The sequence below is a fragment of the Rhipicephalus sanguineus genome, chromosome 5, assembly GCF_013339695.2.
Source record: "Rhipicephalus sanguineus isolate Rsan-2018 chromosome 5, BIME_Rsan_1.4, whole genome shotgun sequence".
Classification (NCBI taxonomy): Eukaryota; Metazoa; Arthropoda; class Arachnida; order Ixodida; family Ixodidae; genus Rhipicephalus; species Rhipicephalus sanguineus.
In genome coordinates, this window is record NC_051180.1 from 24,592,436 (window position 1) to 24,607,065 (window position 14,630).

General features: G+C 44.0%; 1 protein-coding gene across 5 annotated transcripts; it reads left to right on the top strand.

The window, feature by feature from the left end:
• The first annotated feature begins 10,821 nt into the window (after positions 1-10,821).
• On the top strand, positions 10,822-13,825 carry LOC125758701 (protein unc-13 homolog C-like). 5 transcript variants are annotated; one of them, XM_049416223.1, is made up of 2 exons: positions 10,822-11,006; positions 11,745-13,825. In XM_049416223.1, exons 1-2 carry the CDS (start codon positions 10,854-10,856, stop codon positions 12,939-12,941), a joined length of 1,350 nt encoding a protein of 449 aa, XP_049272180.1. In that variant the 5' UTR covers positions 10,822-10,853; the 3' UTR covers positions 12,942-13,825. The 5 variants fall into 5 exon arrangements, with proteins under 5 accessions (XP_049272180.1, XP_049272182.1, XP_049272179.1 ...); XM_049416225.1 differs by having other exon boundaries at positions 12,000-13,825; XM_049416222.1 differs by lacking the exon at positions 10,822-11,006 and adding an exon at positions 11,016-11,261.
• Positions 13,826-14,630: the final 805 nt, after the last annotated feature.

The window sequence follows — 14,630 nt, forward strand, 5'->3', positions numbered from 1 at the left end:
GCGGCGTGACCACTCTTACTGCGCATGCGCATACCCTCTCCACACACCTCCTCTCCACTCACCATCTCCCTCTCCCCTCTCCACTTTCCCTCTCCCCTCCCCCTCTCCCATACCCATCTCCCCTCCCCCTTTCCACTATTCCTCTGAAACGCGGGCTAGACATGCCGAAATTCTCTCCTGCGCAACGCCGCGATGAGCTCGAGCGCATGCGCGTCCCCTCCCCTTATCTCTCTCCTCCTACGCTGCCCCCCTCTCGCCCGCCTGTCGACCGCGTTCCCCGCTCGCCCTGTGAGAATTAACGGCCAGGCTAGATGGAAGATACGACGCCCGTAGCGTCCCTCTTCGCGTTTTACGACGCGAGGTCGGTAGCATGCCCAACGAACGCCAACGGAACGCGATCGTGCAAGTGCTCCGGCTTCGCATCGCCTCATGGTCCCCTTTAGCGGGAGATGGTGGTAATTTTTTCCCTCCCCTGAACCCTCATATCAGTCCTCCTCATTCTCAATTTTCTTCAGCTACCGCAAGGGTTGAATCATGATCATAAGTGTTAGTCATCGGTACGGAGATGTGCCGGTAGGCGTCAGCGTGAGTGCGTCCACATCAAGCGGTGCTGTATCTGCCAAACAACTGTAGACATTGTACAAGCTCTCATCTACCAATGCACTATGAACAATCAACTACTTCTGTGACGACACGTTTCACTTTCGTGTTATACCGATTCCTATGACAGAGGGATCAGCCATATTTTTTTTATTTTATCAGTGCATCAATTTGGATTCACAATTTACTGCGGATAATTTTCAGTATCTCTATAGGTAAACAAATATCCATTGATATCTCTCGTTAATGCAGGAAACACTGTCATTGTAAAATGCCTAGAATACGCATTTACGCCCGCACTCGCGATTTACAAATGAGATGATTTCGCATGTTACAATGGTTTGAATGCGACGGCCACGTGCGAATTAAAAGCAGCAATCATGAGTCTGGAAAAATACCCGTATTTTGTTGCATCAGCAATGGATTATTCCATCCGTTTGTCTCGTATTCCCGATTTATTTTGTCACACAAATGCATACGCAACAGTGATTCGCGGCTCCACCGACATGACTAGATAGTGGGCACGAAGTAAGTGCCCGGATGTTGTGCACCTATGCCCTGCTCGCGATCCATGCTATACCAACGACATTACGAAAGTATTTCTGCACACTGTTGGAGATAAAGCAGAGTAGTAGAGCGCATTGCGCAAACGGGCTATTCTATCTGCTAGCTCTGTGTACGCCCACGGTAAACCCATATGTTTTCATTGTGTGTAGTGGCGCAAGGCTGGAGCAACAGCCATTTTGACTCACAGCGTTCGTTGCCACGAAATAGCTCCAACACTGCACGCATTGCATTGCTGGCATTGTGGATAACATACACGCCTTGGAAATAGCTAAATTGGAGGGCGTGTTATTTCCTATCAGATACTTTGTATTGCCGAAAATAAGAAAACGAATATTAAAAGAACCCCGCTTGCTTGTTACATGCAGCTCGCACCTAAATGAAATGTCCGGGTGCAAGAGGCATTGTCACTACAGCGTTGCAACCGAGAATACGAGGCTTGCGTCAGGGAATAAGGTGTTCTTGGGGAGACCTCGCGCTTTCTTTCAGAAAATACTTCGCTGCTCCCTTTGTGTCTCGCCTTTGTACAGATTTCACACCGCCTTGTCTATGATCAAAGTAATATTTATGAGCGGCTATAAACCGCTAATGGTTGCGAAATTACCATTGGTTGTGAGCGGAGACCTTGAGCAGCACGCCTGGTCAGATGCATTGCACAATTTGAGGAAAGATAAAATACCCGGAGCTCTGTCTGACACCTGTGATCCTCGCCATTTTTTACTGTGTGGAAAGAGAGAAATACCACTTGACCAGGCAATGTCCACGTTGTTTTGCAAGATACGAAAGAGCACATGTCACAAGGGAGATATAAGGAAGGCTGTAAAAAAAAAGTGAGACAAGAAATCTGTATTCCTTAAGCAAAAGCGTCTGTGAATCCGGCATTATAAAGTGTGCAGTGCGGTTTTAGTTTTTTCAACATTTATTCGCGCCTGGGACTTGGCAAGCGAGACAAAACTGGAATACGAAAAAAAAACAAGCATTATTCTTACTAGCTAAGGTGAGCATTAAAAAGTCGTTGAGTTAAAAAGCGGCTTAACCCTCATTCGCGGAAAGCTGTGAAGGACTTACTGTGAACGTTCACTCAGTCAGAACATGTCCTATTTCAGGTAGTGTCGGAATAAAGGAAATTAATGCAGCTGCAACGGTCCGCTCCCGCGGAAACGTAGCGGTGTTTCTACAATCCGCCTCTTTCATTTTCCCGTGCTGCCCTTTGCCGTTTTGGTAGGGTTTTGGTAGGGGCCGGGACAACCGGTATTGCCAGAAGCAAAGCCTCCGAGATGAACAGACGTTTCGCGACTTCTTCGTTATGGGAAGGACTCATGCGCCGGAGCATCTCAAAAGAGGCGAATTTTCAGGTGTCTGGAATTACCCTGGTCTGGCATAAGAAACGTAATTTTTCTTGATGTTTTCCCGCTATTATTCAGTGTTACAGGAGATTGAGATATTTTTTTGCTCTGTAAGTGAGGGCAGCATTAATGAATAGTTTAAAAGCAAACAGTAGGTGATCACGTGCTAGCACAAATGTAACGCCAGAATAAAATCTAGTCTCCGGGGGTGAGGAAAAAAGCCGCCGTGACATGAATAATAATGAAGCCTTCCTTGCGGCTTCTCAGCCTATGCTCTTCTTCTATCGAGTATTTTCTCTGTAGGCGCGAAAAGAAGAAAAAAAAACGCGTTTCCTATCAAGCGTTTGAATGATCTACGATTCTGCAATGCATGGTCATTGTGTGTATCCCAATTGATCATCTGAAAAGCGCCACAAGCCTCATTTTCTAGGCAGTGTGCGTGAAGCATCGGTCATCTTTACTACGAGCATCTATGAACTAGTCGAAATGACGGTGCGCTTTTTATTCTGCCTCGATAGTTCACGATTAATCCTTTAGTGTGTCTGGCGCCATTACAGTCTGAGCACCCTCGGTAGAGAGCGTTGGGTGGTGTCTCTTGAGGAAGCAGCTACTGATTCACACTTCGAAAATAAAAAAGCGCGAAACGAAAAAAAAATTATTTTCTTTCTTTATTAGGGTGGAAATGCAAGTACGTGCTCGCATTCTTATGCATCTGCGTATAGACATCAAAATACCCCAATTGGCAACACTTAGAATGCAATACGTTATGGCACATCAATTATACAACAACCGAAAAGGTGGAGGACATTCGAGACAAGGCAATCCTAATTTATCCGACAGTAGCACAAACGCATAAATAAAACACATACGACTTCACACGACAGTCAGCTTTGCAGTTCTAAAGAAATAAGGCAGATTTGCACTAGTGGTGGCCTGAAGGAAGTGCGGAGCTGGGTGGCCTTCGTTGTTTCTTTTTATTTTTCTATTCCTTTCTTTTTCTTTTTTTTCTCTCATCTACTTGCTTTTTATGTCTTTTTTGTGTCTGCTTATTTTTATTTCTTTCTGTCTTTATCTATTTCTTTCTCTTCCTTGCCTATCTTTCTCTCTCTCTCTCTTTCTCGCTGCCTCTTTCTTTCTATCTTTTTCTTTCTCTCTTTATTTCTTTCTATTTTTATTCCTCTCTCGTTCTCTCGCCCGTCATAGTTATTGCATCCCACGCCGGGCAAATAGGCGCATATGTTCCGAGAGTGAAGAAGATGAAGAAGAGGACAAAGAGGAAGAAGACGACGAAGAGAACGCGTGTCGATTCATGGTGACGATAGTTTTCTGTTTGATCTGCACGGACTAACGGTCGGCTTAAACAGCTATGCTGTTAAAACACTCGTCACGGTGCTTTAATTGAAACAAAGACCAACACCTATCCTCTACAGAGTCTCGTTCATTCAACACGATGGAATGATGGAGACTGATTTACGAAAGTAAGATCTCTCAATCCTGCTGGTAATTGTTCTCTATGAAAAAATTACCGTAGCGATTTGCTTATTGTATTGTTCTAACAAGAAAAAAAAACAGCAGAGGCGTGCAGTAATGGTATGATAGTTTAATTATATATAAAAACCCTGCGCAGTTTCCACACTATTCGTGAATTCAACTGTCCTTACGTTCTTCCAGAGTAGTTCGCTTGCTAAAAGCCACCAGCTTCCCTTAATCATTGTGCGCTTGCTAATGAGGGCCCTCAACATGTGAAACCTCAGTGACGTCAAGGAAATGCGACAGCAGAAACCGGACAGCGCATTTACAGTTCGCAAACAACCGAGAAATTATGCTACGTATTCTAGGTGATACTGTAATTATTACACAGTGCTGTAGAATACGCATACACCTATGTCTTCTTACTGCGAATGAACGCAAATTATTATTTTTTTCTTATTGCCGTCGAATTTGAGGTGTAAAACACTTACCTCGGTTTGTTGCGCTTGAAGTTTTGGTTGCCTAAGTTCCTCTGATCTCGATGGACAGTCAGTCAGTGCTGCGTGGACAGAAAGAAGAGCTAGTTATTCTTTTTCGGTACAGGCTTCTGATTGCCAACGTGCAAAAATGCCGCATCTGGACGCTAATGTCGCATAAAATGTGCATGTATCATACTTTTCGTGTGCAGTAACTTCCGAAGAAGCATTTGGTCATGCTAATTTATCTCGAAGCTAACAATAATCAGAGAGATTCCCTTCTCAGACACTGCAACCACTGTAGCGATGGTCATACCGATTCCCGCTTAACAAAACCTTGCTACGACACAGACCACTGAGCAAGCACATGCCGATTTTCAAGTTACCAAGGCATTTGCACTTGGTCACTGATGCTTGTAATTTGCATCAGTGGTTGGGTAGTCGAGGTTGGGCGACGTTGCAGAAGCTGCATAGTTACACGGTGAGGTACTACAAGATAGGTAATATGTACCGTGCAATCCGGCAGCCAATCGTCACTGTTTGCAAGCCTAATCATAGTAGTTCAGAAACACAGTCTCAGAAACTCAGGTCACGCTGCCACGTTGCACAGTGTTTCACAACCTGAAGCTGTTGTGTAGTGAGCAGTCTTGCATCAGGCTCCGACCCCTGATTACGCTTCTGCCGAGAACATTTTTGCGGACTAGGAAGAACCTGGGGAGAATCCTAAACAAGTTGCCAGCTCCCGTATGCAATGGGCAAACTGAGCCAACATGACACCACTGTTCTGACTTCAAACATTCGGAGAGGAGAATTACAGCAGTGTTGATTAAAAGCAAAGAAAAAATAAATAAATAAAATACATAAATAAATAAATAAATAAATAAATAAATAAATAAATAAATAAATAAATAAGCCTTAGCAAACGCGATGTTTGTTACCCTGAGTTATATAAGCTGGGAAGTGCTCTGGAGATATATTTAAAAGAGCACAAATAACTACGTTGCAAGGAAGGAAGCGACGTGCGTGGTGGAATGCTCACTCTAAATTTTGCAAGCTGATTTTCAGCCAGTCTCTTTTTTTTCACTACCACCCCTTGTTTTTCTTTTTTACAGACCTGGCCAGTGCCATGCGCCAGCTGTCACATGTCAAGGTAGGTTGTTGCTTTGCACGGTACGCTGCTGCTATATAGCGTTTCTTCCACTAAACTTAAATTCAATTGATCCACAATTCACGCTTCTAAATGTACATCCACGAGAAATCCCTGGACATCTTTCATATATTCAACTGCTAAATTTCAATAATGCTTACACGCTGAAGCAAGTGTGTTTATTCGTTATAACGTGGTAAACTAAATGCGGCAAAAAAAAAAACGTACAACAATTAATCATACTCACTAGCAAAAGGTAGAACAATGAATCATACTAGTAAAACGTAGAACAATGAATCATACTCACTAGCAATGAGCAAATTAGCAATGAGTCATACTTATGGTAAATATTTAGCCCATCATTTCTCAGCTTACCGGTATTCAAGCTTAAATTCTATGCCTTCATTCCAAAGAAAAACACAAGCGAACGCGAGAAAGACGCCCCGAAAGAGTAAGGCCACGAGTAAACTTTCGAAGGTAAGCTGTGCCAGATGCGCTATGCACGGATCAAAACACCGAATACTCAACGGGTATACAATAGCATAGAATGCAATAGACCATAATAGAATACATGCTTATTTTATGAATAATACGGATTATGAGGAGTGACAAAGGAAAAAGAAGAAAAAGCACCGAGGCTAGTTGCAAACGTCGCACGCTTCTGCACATCCTTTTCTTCACGTCCACCTCAATGTCATTGTGGGAACAGAGAGACGGCGACAGAGATAGAAGAGCACGACTTCTTTTCGCCCATCTCGCGAGACAGGGGAAGTGGCATTAGGGAAAAGAACAGTCCGGGGGATATCACTGGTACAGCGGCCGTCTAATTGGATTTGCGCAACGACCATGCCCGTACGCCCAGACGAAATCAGATGCGGGGGTAACATAAGCCGTGGCTGCAATTAGCGTGGCGACGTCAGTAAGATCGCATTTCGCACATGCGTCGCCATAGCTAAATATCATTTGTTTAGCTTTGGTAAAGTAGTATATAGTGTGAGTGAGTGAGTGAAACAACATTATTCGGTCCACAATAGACTCGAGTAAACTCAACGTCACCTGACTAGGCCCACTTGGGACCATCATGTTAAACCCGACGGCCCTAGGTTATTTTACTAGCGTAATAAGTCAGCTATCCGATAATACCGCAGGCTGACTGCTGTGCCTACGGAATAAATGTCAAAGCTTTGTTTGTGCATAGCGTGGGGACATATAAAAGGAAGAAATGAACAATGCTGCAGCATATTTCCCACTTCTAAGAGAGGCAACAATAAATGCAATTATATCTTTCAACTGTGAAGGTTCTTGCACTATGTAGAAAGTCATGAAGCTTTCAATTATTCTATTAAAATGTCCCGTGGAGGTAGTACTAACTCTCTCTGCGAGAGGAAAACGTATGCCAAAAAATAAAACCAGTTTTTTTTTTTTTGCTAGCATTACCACTTTTGGTAAAGCATTCTTAAGCGCTATAAATTCATTTAAACAAAGCCGAATGATTCAGGTAGTCGCTTGTAGGTGGCAGCTATCACATATCAGTTCATTTGTGGTGACATATTCTTGCTTGTTTCTCATTATTGATTTTGAAAATACACTAATCGCCAAGAAATTCACGTTAAAAAGAAGGACTGCAGTTCTCCACAGCAAACATATTAATCAAACACAATCTTTCGTATTTCACGCAATCTCGCATTACCGCAAGCGAATTAAAAAAAAAAAGCAATGTATTTTGTTGAGACGCCTCATCCGTGTAGACTAATTAAACAAAGTCTTATGTTACGTTACAAAAATAGGCTTCGTGAAGAAATGCGTATTTTTGAGTGAGTTTATTAAGCACAAGTATAAACATTTTCGCCACTCCTACCGGCTTAGCCTACATAAACGAGAAAAGGCACTGCACGGAGTAACAGCCTCCAGGTTCTCCAGCTAACTTCTCAGATGACCCTGCTAATCCAAAATATTTGCCTGGCCATTCCAGCATCGGGTATCATTACGTAAACGGTGCTTTAATGGCCAAAAATAAAACAGATTTTTTGCCACATTTTATCCTTTCAGGAAAAATGCATTTTAACAAATCTCAATGGGCTTTTACTCCGATAAATGGGCCACAACATAAAAACTAATGAGGACCGACCAAGTCCTCATTCGTTACTTTGAGAGAACGTTACTTAGAGATAAATGTTCACTGAAGTCACATAAGTCGAATCTAAAACCTAGCCGGCGCTTCATCCTCTGTTTTACTGTACTCGCGGACAACTTTTCTTGGCAAGGAAGCGAAACGTAAAGAGCCAAATCTTACCGCCAATAAATGTAGTTCCGCAATTGCATCCGCGTTTTCTGAGTGATATGCAAAAAGTACCCCTTTATTTTCTACATGTAGCTCTTTGAGACAGCCATGAAGCAGTTGTCACCAGTAAGCTATTTGCATGTATTTCACTACATACGCTGTTACTTTGCGTTTTTGCACGCGTGGGAAAGTCGCACCTTTTACGTGTTCCCAAACGCTAAGCAGCGTCTGCGCAAATAAGAAACGCTCATTGCACGCAGACATCACCTTCCGCAGCTATGCGAAACGTGCGCCATATATATCTATACCAGACTACTTCGCGTACACTCTAAGGAAAAAAAAAAGAGTATGTGTGACTCCTTTCGTAGAGTCCTTACTTGCCACGCGTATGACTCTCTTTAAAGAGGCACGTCAACTCCCTTTGGAGATCAATATACTCTCTTAGGAGAGTCGTGTGACCCACAAGAGAGTTAACGCGCCTCTATATAGAGAGTCATATACGTGGCAAGTAAGCATTCTCCGAAAGGAGTCACACATACTCTTTTTTTTTCTTAGAGTGTAGGAGTACATGTTCAGCAGCTCCGTCCCTCTGGCCTTCCCATCGCTGCCGAGAAAATTTGTCCGCGAGTCTCTCATACAGTGGATAGACAATAGAAGCCTGGAAAACATTTTCCAATTTAGTAGAGTGACAGTAACGGGCAGATGGGAAATAGTACTGAATCGGTACAAAATGACCACGGCATGAGATGCTCAAAAAATAACACCCGGAAATGGAATTGTTTTTATATACTTGTTGTTATTATTTCGCAGCGAAATTTCTGGTAATTCCGATAAAGAGACTCGTTTTGCCATCTCGTCCATGATTGGATGGCGCTTTCACTTACGAGGCAGCTACTGTCTCAGGCTGAAAGTAATCCGGTAGCTCGGATCACCGTTCCAGGAAATGAACTATAAAGTTGCCGGGATCCGGCCGCATTCATTGTGTGAGAGGGACCTCCTAATATTGTTTGTGGAAAACAAGAACTTGTTCCTCAGAGCTCACAGTGCTCATAATGCAACGGAGTCTCATTAAAAATTTGGTGGAAATAAAAGTGGGATACGCCTTAGACACCACAACTAATGGTAGCTAAACGTAACGATTCATGAGTTGCAGGTTTGAAGCATTGCTCGCTTTTGATTATAACTTTTACAGCGATACTGTTTACCTCTAGCCCAGGCGTTACCAAGGGGACGTGTTTTGAGCGGCTCACGTCCGTGTGAAGATATCATATGCAGAAAAAAATATATAGACACGAAAATGGAGATGGCGCAGTTGGCGAAGCGCGTTCACGCGGCGGTGCTTGCCTCGGCGTTGTGTGGTGGCGCTGCTGTAGTATGACGTAGAAAAGTGGCAAAGGTAACTCGTCGCCTAAGAAGCGTCGGCAAAGTGGTGAACATCCTAGTTGGCCATTTTTCTTTTATTCAAACATGTGAACCTGTGAAAACAGACAACGATACGTCGGGATATCCTCTTACATACAAAACATCCTAGAAAGGCTAATAAATTCAGGAAAACAAACGTCATAGACTTAAAGCAATAAGAAGTTAATGCGGAAGTAATCACGTAGCTTAGTCACAGCATCAATACTTCCTGGTTTTTGGCACGTGATCGTCGTAAATTATTATTACAGTTCGGAGTACTCTTACCGTCAGTTCGGAATTGACGAGCCATATTGATAATGGTGAGTTAAAGAATCTGCCTTTATCTGAACTCAGCCATCTTGCTCTATGTCCAGAGAAAATATAGTCACAAATAACACGCTCCTTCCTTCTTCGTATCAAAGAAAATGTATTTTTAAGTACGTATAGCTTCTTTGCATAGTAAGTAATTTTTTTTTCTCGCGCAAACAAAGTGAACAACACACCACGCGAAAATTTAGCGAATGCATAGCTAGTCTTGAAAGAATGATACAGCGTTGGCGTTACAGTTACGCCAGAGGAAGCAAAAAAGATTGGCTGTCGACGCGTAAAGAAGACTGAAGTGAGCAATGCTGTCCTAGATACATGCAAAAGTAGGCACACGCAAAAGTGCTTCGATGTGTATTTCTCCCATTCCCAAGTACACGATGCACCTAAAAGCTGCTAAAAACGTTTGTTCCAAAAAGCATGCGCGACAGTTTATTGAATGCCGATCCGGAGTAGTATACCACTATCTTGTGGAAAATCACACACTGGGCAAACGGGCCGTTGCCTAAACGATCGGTTGCGAGATCACGCATGTACAATGAAGACCGGGAAGGGCAACAACCTTGCCCTATATTGTGTGAAATACGGGTGCACGCCACACTTCGACCAAACTTTTTGTTTGGTCGAAGTGTGGCACAAGAACTAGACACAAGAACTAGACACAGAAAAAGACACAAGAACTAGAGCACCAGGGAAATCTATGAGGCCCACGTGATCCACACGCGCAATGAATCATCTGTTAGCATGGCTTGCATAGACCTGCTCAAGAAAGAGCATGATTATCTAGACCTTTGAATGTAATCTTCGGGCATGTACTAGTAAGAGAGCTGTCATCACATCTTTTTGTTCATGGCATTGGTTTTTGTTCATGGTATTGGTTTACATATTCCGCTGCGGCGAAATAAAACTCGTTGTTGTCAGTCAGCGCTTGGTCCTGTCCGTTCATTGTTTGTCCTGTTGTAACGCTGTTTACCCGTAGTTCAGTATGCACTATCAAGCCCGCATTGACACTCTGTATCAGTGACTGTCTAATTGCGCTGCTGAAATCGAAGTCCGGATTTGCTGCCACTGCTACGGCTGTATTTACGTGACTGGGAAAAAAAGCTACGCAGAAACACCAGATCACATTGACCTGCAAAGAACTTGATGGAAGCAAAAGTAATCTGGAGTCCTGTACGACACTGTGCTGAATTTAGCCCGTGAAATCTCAGAGTGGGCATGTCGGCTGGCCTCGCGTCGGCATCATGTCAAATCCGTTTATTTTCTTCATGCAGCTGCTCGTCTTGGGATCGACAGCGACGGTCCGAGAAACGCATCGCACATTCGTCCTCGCTGAACCCCTGGAAAATTTTGAAGACTGCGCAGGACAACCAGTGTACTACAAGCAGTGCTGGGAAGTGTCACGTGCGGCTACATCGACGTCACCGGACGGAGATATAAATACACGGCATCCATCGAGCTTCTTCAGTGGGCATGTCGGCTGGCCTCGCGTCGGCATCATGTCAAACCCGTTTATTTTCTTCATGCAGCTGCTCGTCTTGGGATCGACAGCGACGGTCCGAGAAACGCATCGCACATTCGTCCTCGCTGAACCCCTGGAAAATTTTGAAGACTGCGCAGGACAACCAGTGTACTACAAGCAGTGCTGGGAAGTGTCACGTGCGGCTTCTACATCGACGTCACCGGACGGAGATTTAAATACACGGCATCCATCGAGCTTCTTCAGTGGGCATGTCGGCTGGCCTCGCGTCGGCATCATGTCAAATCCGTTTATTTTCTTCATGCAGCTGCTCGTCTTGGGATCGACAGCGACGGTCCGAGAAACGCATCGCACATTCGTCCTCGCTGAACCCCTGGAAAATTTTAGTGTACTACAAGCAGTGCTGGGAAGTGTCATGTGCGGCTACATCGACGTCACCGGACGGAGATATAAATACACGGCATCCATCGAGCTTCTTCAGTGGGCATGTCGGCTGGCCTCGCGTCGGCATCATGTCAAACCCGTTATTTTCTTCATGCAGCTGCTCGTCTTGGGATCGACAGCGACGGTCCGAGAAACGCATCGCACATTCGTCCTCGCTGAACCCCTGGAAAATTTTGAAGACTGCGCAGGACAACCAGTGTACTACAAGCAGTGCTGGGAAGTGTCACGTGCGGCTACATCGACGTCACCGGACGGAGATATAAATACACGGCATCCATCGAGCTTCTTCAGTGGGCATGTCGGCTGGCCTCGCGTCGGCATCATGTCAAATCCGTTTATTTTCTTCATGCAGCTGCTCGTCTTGGGATCGACAGCGACGGTCCGAGAAACGCATCGCACATTCGTCCTCGCTGAACCCCTGGAAAATTTTGAAGACTGCGCAGGACAACCAGTGTACTACAAGCAGTGCTGGGAAGTGTCACGTGCGGCTACATCGACGTCACCGGACGGAGATATAAATACACGGCATCCATCGAGCTTCTTCAGTGGGCATGTCGGCTGGCCTCGCGTCGGCATCATGTCAAATCCGTTTATTTTCTTCATGCAGGTTAGTGATGATGTTTCATCTGTCAAATGTGACGACCCTTTCTTTGTCCAGCTGACATGCCCATGTAGCTTAAGCAGAATCTGTTCTGGTGTACGCGAAATGCTTCTCTCTTTGCTTTTGTTGTGTGGCGACGTCGAGCCGAATCCCGGCCCTGACGTTCAAAAGTTGCTTGCTGAGCTTTTAGATGGTCAGAAAAGCATTCGGAAGAGGCTGGATGGCATTGAGCTAAAGTTAAAAAAAGTGGAAGAAGTCGCTACGGCTGTAAATGAGGTGAAAACAATGACGTATAAGTTGGAAAAAAGGGTCGTAAGCTTGGAAAGCAAGCTAGCTGATCTTGAAGATAGAAATAGGCGGAACAACTTGATCGTCTTTGGTATACCGGAAACAACTAATGAAAGTTTCGATGAACTCAGCGAGAGTGTGTTGAAGGGTGTGTTTACTGATATCCTGGAAATACAAGTATCGTCTGCGGAAAGAATTCACAGAATTGGGCGCAAACAACTACGTAAGCCTCGCCCCATAATTCTGAAGCTTATTGATTACCGTGAGAAGGTTGCTGTGCTTAAAAATTGCTTCAAACTAAAGGGTACAGGTTTCTCGATTTCTGAGGACTTCTCGGAAGCTACACGTCATAAAAGAAGAAAACTTTGGGAAAGCACGGCGGAAAATCGAAGGGCAGGCGAAAAGGTGAAATTAATCTACGACAAAATCCGAGTTAACGGTGTTCTGTTCGTTTGGGATGCAGACCGTAACGAACGAGTGCCACTTCAAGGTAATGCCGTTAAGGAATCTCAGCAGTGAACCGAAGCACAATCAGGCAATTCACTTCGCTGCATTCAGTTTAACGCCCGCAGCATCATTAATAAACTTGATGACCTGGAAAGTATCACAATAGCGCATGCACCCCATCTGATTGTAATAACAGAAACCTGGTTACATTCAGATATTAAGGACGACGAAATAACGCCCCCAGGATATGGCATTTATAGGAAAGACAGACCTTCTCGTGGTGGTGGTGTGGCCGTCCTGTTTAAAAACTACCTCAATGTGACTAGGCTTTCTGATAGAGACGGTATTGAATGTGTCATTATTAAAATACACCTTGAGGAAATGAATCTGGTTGTGGGTGCATTTTACCGCCCTCCGAATGCCGAGAAGGCGTTTTTTGATGGTTTTAATGATTTTCTTTGTTCTTGCAACACAAGCACTTGTAATATATTGTTAGCTGGCGATTTTAATATTCCTCAAGTTAATTGGGACGCGGACTTCCCGGAACCGCTTTCTAGTGCTGCTGAGCCCTTGGTCGACATTGTTCTTTTCCATGACCTAACACAGTTAGTAAAACAACCCACCCGTGTTCAAAGTAACGCACAATCTATTTTGGATCTTTTTCTTGTGAGTGACAGAATCCTTCGTCGAAATCCTGCTTTGTGCGTCTATGACGGTGTATCCGACCATCGATTGTTATCTTTAAGCATTCCACTGCGCGTAAGGAAAGAAGTGAAGGAAAAACGCGTAGTGCCAAATTTCACTCGTGCTGATGACGTCGCCGTTCTTGACCTGTTAGATATATCGTTTTCTGATTTCAGTGATATGTATGAGTCAAGTAGTTGCTCTGTCGAAGATTTGTGGGGTTTCTTCAAGAATCTTGTTATGAAATGCGTCTCAAGTCATGTGCCCTCAAAGATTATCAGAACGCAATCAGCTCGCCCTTGGATGACGAGGGAAGTAGTGCGAGCGGGACGCAAACTAAAGAAGATGCGCAAAAAACTGCGCCAGAACCCGTCATCGCCTCATGTATCAAAGTTTTCTAATATGCGTTTGCAGTTAAATGAAACCATAAAGAAGGCAAAAGACTACTTTTTCAACATATCTTTGAAAAACTTCTTGCTTTCTGCTCCTGCGAAGTTCTGGCGACACTTGTCACCTAGGAAGCAACAGGCATATAAAATCCTCATTGATGGAGAATTGGTAACTGATGAATCACTCCTTGCCTCATCGTTTAACAAATTCTTCTGTTCAGTCTACACAAATGACGATGGAAAACAACCAAATTTTGCGATTTCTCAGGACGTACCTAAAATTTCTGACTTAATGATAACTGAAGAGGGTGTTTTATCACTGCTGCTTAAAATCGATATAAAGAAATCACCAGGAATTGATTGCATACCGAACGCATTTCTAGTAAGGTATGCAGAATGGTGCTCAAAGTATTTATCTATTATATTCAAAAAAACATTGTCCACTGCAGAACTCCCGAGAGATTGGAAGCGCGCGAAGGTTGTTCCGATCCCTAAGGCGGAAAATCCTTCACTAATTACGTCATACAGACCAATATCTTTACTTTGTACCTGCTCAAAAATGCTAGAACATATTATTTTTACGCACCTGTCAAACTTTCTGCAACAAAATAAATTGATTGATTGCCGACAACATGGTTTCCGTAAGGGAATGTCGACGGTTACCCAACTCCTTGAGACAATACACGAG

Bases quoted from the DNA above. Each gene is read 5' to 3' on its own strand.
- LOC125758701 (XM_049416223.1), top strand. From the start codon at position 10,854: ATGTCAAATCCGTTTATTTTCTTCATGCAGCTGCTCGTCTTGGGATCG. The intron at 11,007-11,744 runs GTGTCACGTGCG...TACTACAAGCAG, and splicing joins ACTACAAGCAGTGCTGGGAA to TGCTGGGAAGTGTCACGTGC.